This window comes from Myotis nattereri, assembly GCF_964212035.1.
Source record: "Myotis nattereri genome assembly, chromosome: 9".
In the NCBI taxonomy this organism is placed as follows: domain Eukaryota; kingdom Metazoa; phylum Chordata; class Mammalia; order Chiroptera; family Vespertilionidae; genus Myotis; species Myotis nattereri.
The window spans coordinates 28,389,759-28,397,201 of NC_138084.1; the positions used below are offsets into that span (position 1 = coordinate 28,389,759).

A 7,443-nucleotide genomic window follows, 5' to 3' on the forward strand; every position below is an offset into this window, starting at 1 on the left:
TTTTATATTGTTGGGATCTGGAGGAAGTGGCAATATAAATACTCATTTGAATAGAACAGAAAGAAGAACAAAGTATTTGAAAAATAGAACAAAGAAAGCAACCACAGTACTTGAAATCGCACTAGAAATTATTTGATTTTCAGAAACCTTCAGTATTTCCCTTTATCTGACTCTGAATTACTTTTTTATATAACACTGATGATTCATCTCTTAGATGCAGTTAAAAATGACACTTATTAAGTATGGTGTGCATCCATTTACTTCAGGGGTGGGGAACATTTCACCCTCCGGCCTCTAAGGCTCGTGAAATCATTTGGTCTGGCCCTGCCAAGGTATTAGGGGTGAGTTAATTAAATGTTTGACCAAATATAGCAGGCTAATTTTTAGGTTGATAATTTTGGCCCACGAATGTTATAAATATCCAAATAGCCCCTGGCAGAAAAAAGGATCCCCAACCCCTGATTTACTTGGTCCTGTATACTGTGGCATTTCCTAATGTCCATGTTTCCAATATGATGACTGACAAATTTAAAACAGTTTCTTGTAAAGTAGTTCTTCGTATTCTTTTAGTCACCACTGGTAGCAGTATTTCTTTAGTTTAAAAACAAAATTGTAAATTAAGCATCAACTTACCTTAAGCCTAATAAAATTTATTAGTTTAATGTATCCATAGAATTCAAGTCCTAAAGGGGGAAAAAAGATAATTTACCTATTTTAACATGAGTTTTGTTTAATTGACCTGTTTTATAGAGGCTTCTCTGGTTAGACAATAAAACATTTCTGTCCTCTAAATCAGCAGTCACCAACCTTTCGGACCTCATAGACCACTGGTTGGCAACTACTGCTCTAAACTAAAACTTATAATATTTTTAATTTCTTATTAAGAACTAGAAATAGTATTTTGATACTTCTGAATATTGTAATTGAGAAACAGCTAGCATAGATGACAATATTATTCTTGCATTTCTAAAATATGGAAAATTAATTTTTAGAACTCTTCTCATTTCTAAGAGCATTACAAATCAGGAAACTTAGGTAACAGACTTTGCCAAGTATAGGGCAGTTGATATTAGAACTGAAAGTTCCTACATCCCAGTTTTTACAGTGCCTATCAAATTATAATTTAGCCAGAATCTGGAGTATACGAAGTATATTAGCTTTAACATTACGTTAAATGATGCATATTGAAAAACAATGAGGCTTGTTATCTGGTTCTCATATATTTCCAGAAATGAAACAGCATTTAAAACAGGGGAAAACAGCCTTGGCTGGTGTGCTCAGTGGTTAGAGCATCAGCCCAAGCACTGAAGGGTCTCGGGTTTGATTTCCAGTCAATAGCATATCTAACAGATTGCTCCTGGAAAATGTTGTATAAGGAACATAATGGCATACAAAATGTTTTTATGTGCATAATCTATAATAATAAAAGCATAATATACAAATTGACCAAATGGCTGAACAGCGGAACGACCGTCCAGACGACCTTCTGAACGAAGCTGGGGCTGCGAGAGCCAAGGCAGCAGCCAGGGCGGCTGCAAGCGCCGAGGCAGCCGGGGCTGCGAGGGCCTACCCTTACAAGAATTTCATGCACTGGGCCTCTAGTAGCATATAAAAACCCCTATGTGGTAAGAAAAAAATCCTATATAATAAAAGCCTAATACGCAAATTGTTCGACCGGAAGTTCGACTGCTTGCTATGATGTACACTGACCACCAGGGGATGGCGCAGAACATGGCAGGAGTCAGTGACATGGTGCTGGCAGCAGGTAGCAGTGGAGGTGCTGCTGACCCTAATGGGCCCTGATGAGAATGGGACTGCAGTGGGATGGTGGAGCAGGTGAGCAGGTGGAACCAGGCCAAGGTGGGTATGAGCAGGGGCCTGATCGCCCCGCCGATCACCCCACAGATGGCATCCAGTGGCGGGGGGCAGGGCCGCCACCCGGCTCCCAGGTGCTGAGGGAGCCAGGCAGGGGCCTGGCCCAGATCGATCACCCCGTAGGTGGGATGGTGGAGCAGGTGAGGGTGCGGCACCAGGCCACGGCAGGATGCCAGGCTGGGTTACAGGGCTGCAAGGATGGGGGCACAAGCTGGGGCCCGATCCCCACAGGCCACCCCGAGGGACTCCACCCGTGCACAAATTCATGCACTGGGCCTCTAGTACAAAGTTATATTTACAGTATGATTCCAAGTCATAATTTAAAAATGCATGTTAAAAACATGAAAAAAATCCAATGAGACTAAGTTATCCATGCCTTTCAAAAGTAGTTGCACTTAAATTTATAAACATATTATGTCACATTTATCTAATGTCCTTTGCAGTTGTTAGTAAATACAGGGGCCAAAAAAATAATTCTGTACGTAATTTTAGTGGAACAGTGCAGGTCTTCTATGTCCATTTAAAGAAGTGGAAAGCTTTATTAGTAAAATAGGTATGATTAAATGCAAGTCTCAAAAGAATCATCTAAATATTTTACTTACCACCTTAATTTCATCAATCCTTTTTCTATAATCTCTTACCAAATTCCTTATAAAACTCGACCTTGTATGCCTTGAATTTCACATGCTTTTTCACATAAGTTGTCTTTTTTCATAATGTTCCACCTCCTTTCCCAAGTCCACCTTTATGCTTGCTCTCATTAATTCTAATATATTCTCTTACTTTCCTTAATTCTAATATGATAAAAATGCAATCATTATATTGACTTCCTTTTGAGTTGTGAAGTCAATATAAGCTTACAGTGAAATCCTATCTAGAAGAATCACTTATATTTAATCTTTCCTCTAAGGGCACTGCCAAAAAAAGACAGGTTGTTACTATATATTTCACTATTGTTTAGAAAAAGAAAGGTCTGGAAAAACAAAGTTTGAACTTAAATTTCACAACTAAAATTTTCCTTATTCTAAAAAATACTCACCATGTTTATGGACCATGGTATCGATATTAAATTGATGCTCAGACTTACAGTGCGAAAATGTTTCTTCAGCAGATGTAAATAACCTGAAAAATCAAGCAATAAATAGCTTCATGAAAAAGTCCCCAAGAAGTCTAAATATTGATTTTATGTTAAACATACACTCCCTTTACCCCCCGGACCTGCTGGTCTCTAGTTTTATTCCCAATTAAGAAAAAACATTCTCTGTAGTCAGGAACCAGGACTTCGCAGTGGTTCTCAACCTGTGGGTCGTGACCATCGGAAAACACATATAGCATATCAGATATTTACATTACAATTCATAACAGTAGCAAAATTACAGCTATGAAGTAGCAACGAAAATAATTTTATGGTTGGGGGTCACCACAACATGAGGAAGCGTATTAAAGGGTCTCAGCATTAGGAAGGTTGAGAACCACTGTAGGGAATCAGTTCTTCTCAGTTCCATTTTACACCTAAAACAAACCAACTCCCCATTAAATGTCAAAGGTAATTTATTTGCCAATTAAAAGCACCGAATTTACCAAAAGGCTTTTAAGAAAGAGAACTCCCTTTGTTAGATTCCATTTCTCTCAAGATATGAAAATTCCCTACATAAGACTTTTCTCTCCTCTTACGTGTCAATTCCGTTTTTGGAGGCTTTGAACTGGCAAAGCTCAGAGTACTTTCAGAAATAAAGCATACAATGTAATTTTACAGCTGGCATATTCCCTAAGTGCCGTACTTCAAAGGTGACCTTGTAGTGTTCCCAAAGTACGTGCATTACCGACACTGTGAGGACCAAGTCTCTCGGTGATGTGACCTGCAAAACTGAAGGACGCAAAGCAGGCACACACAGCACAGAAGCCGTGCGCCTCTTTTCTATGCCTCGCACAGCGCCATGCAGCAATTAGCTCTCAACAAATGTTTACCAAGACCCGTCCTTTTTGCAGTATTGTTGCAGCCTGTCACAGAGAAGTCCATCCCGATGCTCCACAAATGTCACAGTGCCTGGAGGATATGTAGACATTCTACAGCTGCCCCAATGAGGCCACAGGTGCAAACAATGATGAATCCAGAGGCGCTAACCTACCACCAAACCAGCCCCATGCCCAGATTTAAGGAAAACTGGAAAATGTTTATTCAGGTGACCCTGGCCGATGCCACACAGGCCTCTTTCATGCCCACATGCCAGGACAGCAGCCAGAGTCAATGCTTGTGGAGACGAAGAGGCAGAATTGTACGTGGAAAGAACGTGGGTTTGGATAGGACAAACCACAGCTGTGTGACCTTGAGCAAGTTACTGATACCGGAGTTTTTTTTTTTAACCTAAGTGAAAAGGCATCAATTCCATCCCCTTCAACGGGGGGGGGGGGGGGGGGAGCGGGGAGCCCTACCGAAAAAGGGTTACTCTTTAAACTAGAGGCCTGGTGCACGGATTCGTGCATCAATGGGGTCCCTCAGCCTAGCCCAGGGGTCGGCAAAGTCATTAGTCAACAGAGCCAAATATCAACAGTACAACAATTGAAATTTCTTTTGAGAGCCAAATTTTTTAAACTTAAACTATATAGGCTATATAGGTAGATATATTGTTATTAACTTAATTAGGGTACTCCTAAGCTGGCCTTTGCAAAAAACGTCCTCAATCTGATTGAGGTACGTTCGCTGAGGTCGACCCCTTCCAACTCTCCCATCCACACTCGTCTATCTGAAACAAGTATACAAGACGAGTGTGGATGGGAGAGTTGTAAGGGGTCGACCTCAGTGAAAGTACCTCAAAACAATGTACCTCCCCCACGCTGTGTATCCCAGCACCTCGTCTCCCGAAACCAACTTCTGCGCATGGGACACGAAGTTTCAATCGCACTGTATGTGCACGCCCGCACGTAGTATTTTGTGGAAGAGCCACACTCAAGGGGCCAAAGAGCCACATGTGGCTCGCGAGCCGCGGTTTGCCGACCACTGGCCTAGCCTGTGCCCCTCTCAATCCAGGACCCCTCGGGGGATGTCAGACTGCCGGTTTGGGCCCAATCCCTGCAGGCTGGCCTGAAACTGGCAGTCCAGTTGAAAGTGGCATCAATTCCTTCTCCTTCAACAGGGGGGGAGCCCTACCGAAAAAGGGTTTTAAACCTCTTTTCAACCTTTTTTAAGAGCCTACCGGGCGGGCACCACACCATTCCCACTCATCCCGCCTGGCTGCGCCTGCTGCCTCCTCTGCTCAGTAGCACTACCCGAGGTGGGCGAGGCTCCTGCCACCAAAGCTGCGCTTGCCAGCCGTGATCCAGGCGTCTGGAGCCCGACAGCCAGCTGAGTGGTGCTCCCCTGTGGGAGCACACCAACCACCAGGGGGCAGCTCCTGTGTTGAGTGTCTGCCCCCTGGTGGTCAGTGCACATCATAGTGACTGGTCGTTTGGTCACTTAGGCTTTTATACATAGAGATGGTTCAGATGAAGTACTGCACCTGAGAAGCTCTCTGCTGGTCAGGGATCACAGAACGGTAAAGCTGGAAGGGTCCTCCCGAGAGATTATTGTTCAGTGACTCTGAAACCTGTTATTGGTTAGAGTCACCTGAGATCGGGGCCTTTATAAAAAGAGAGATTCCTGGGCCGCAATCCTGACCTAGAAGGACCATGGTGCGGAGTTCCGCATCTGCGTTCTTTCCTAAGTGTTTCAGGTGACACAGGTACACAACCAGTATTGGGAACCACAGATCCAGTGCAAAACCCTCTCGTGTTACACACGGGAAACCGGCCGCCGAAGACCAGCCGGCTTCCAGGCCATGGCTCCTTCCTCCATACCACCTGAGGTCTCCCTTCTCCAAACCACTGGCGGGAGAAGGCGAGGGCAGGGCACGCGGACCCACGTGGCCCGGGCACCACCCGCCGCGGAGCGCACGAACCTGTCACAGAACAGGCAGGGCGTCTGCTGCTTGTCGTGGGGGAGCTCAGCATCGTCCTCGTCCTCCCAGGCGGCCTCGTCCCCACTGTCTGACAGGTCCGGCAGGTCCTCCTCGTCCTCCACGGCGCCCCGGCAGCCTAGCACACGCAAAAGTCAGCCCCGCTTCGGACGCCACGGCCCGCCCGGCCCCGCGCACGAGGAGGAGGGCGGGGAGAGGCTCCACCGCAGGGGAGCGCCGCCCGCGTCCTGCTCCCCGGCACCTCCGGCATCCCCCTCACCCCCAGCAAGGCCCCACCGCCCGGGCTCCGCGCCCCGGAGGCTGCAGCGGGAGGAGAGGGTCTTTCACCAGCCCCTGGGCGGCGCGGGTGCTGAGGGGCCGGGAGTACCCACCGGTAGCGCCCGACGCTCGCGAGCACATGGCTGAGGTGCCCCGGGAGCCCGCGTGCTGGGGGCGGGGACCTGGCTGAGCGGCGCGCGCGGCCGTCGAGGAACTCTCAGACCGGGGCCCAGGAACGAGCGCGCGCACGCGCGCAGCAGGGAAGGAGTTGGGGGCACTTCTCGGGCGCCTGGACACGCGAGAGCGCGCGCGCGGGCTCGGGAGCGCTTCCGGCCCCGACATGGCGGCGCTGGTCACGTGGGCTGGAGGGCGTGGCGAAAGCCCGGGTGGGCGGGGCTGCGGCCCGAGCTCCGCCTCCTCCCGCCGCAGTGTTGTCGCAGTGCCACCGGAATCAGCGCGTTGAAAAGAGGTTTAAGAGTCTCAGCCTTGGACAGACTTTGGTTTCTTCCTCCGGCTGCCACAGGCTTTAGCCGAAGGTGCTCGCCCGCAGCCCTGTGCCCAGAGGTGGGGAGACGCCGCAGTGGTTTTGCAGTGGGCACCCCGCCCTCCGAGCTTCCCCCATTCTGGGTTCGTGGAGGGGAGAGCGGCCCGCGGCGCCCTCTGGTGGCGGAGGAGGCAGAACACAGGCGGGAGCCGGACTCCTCTGGTTCCTGGGCTCCTCCCGCCCCCCATTCCCCTGCGGTGAAGCTGGGGGAGAGGGAACTGCGGGAGCCAGCGTGGGTGTACTACAGACCAAAGCCTTGCAGGCTGCTGTAGGGATTTCAGTCTTGAATGTCCAGTGGTTAAGTGAGAACACGGACTCCAGAGCCAACCTACTTGGTTTGACTTCTTCTTCTGTCACTTTTCCATGGAAAGTAACTTCACAGGGTGATCTGACCATAAATCCCTAACTGGGCAAGTCAGGTTGGGTAATCAACCCCAGGCATGGGCTAGTAACTTTTAGTAAAAGGTTCATCTTTGCCTTAAGCAAGCCCTGTCCGTTGTTTCTGTGCGTCTGGGTTAATACACCTTTGAAATTAACCATAACCACCCTCAAGAAAGCACAGAACCTCGCTAACTATCCTGTAATCCAATCCTGGCCTTGCTTTTTCCCACCTTTATGTAATCTTCCTTACATTCCCTCCTTAATTTTAAACGCATAAAAGAAACTGCAAGACTGTTACTCTCCGGAGCACTTGAGATCTTGTTCCCCAGCCTATGTCATCAGTTTGGCTCAAATAAACTTATAAAAGTTCTCTACAGGTTTGGATGTTTCTTTTGTAGACACTGCCTAATTCTATGATTTTGAGCATGTTAC

The 7,443-nt window shown here is 47.9% G+C and overlaps 1 protein-coding gene across 1 annotated transcript in view; it reads right to left on the reverse strand.

Annotated features, from left to right (window-relative positions):
- Positions 1-6,329, reverse strand: part of PRMT3 (protein arginine methyltransferase 3) — a 98,996-nt gene extending 92,667 nt beyond the window's left edge. Inside the window, exons 1-4 of the mRNA XM_081098635.1 lie at positions 6,200-6,329; positions 5,811-5,946; positions 2,915-2,997; positions 634-683 (exon numbers count right to left, since the gene is read on the reverse strand). Coding sequence (XP_080954761.1) covers positions 634-683; positions 2,915-2,997; positions 5,811-5,946; positions 6,200-6,227 — 297 coding nt within the window. The 5' untranslated portion in view covers positions 6,228-6,329. The remainder of the gene's footprint in view (positions 1-633; positions 684-2,914; positions 2,998-5,810; positions 5,947-6,199) is intronic.
- Positions 6,330-7,443: the final 1,114 nt, after the last annotated feature.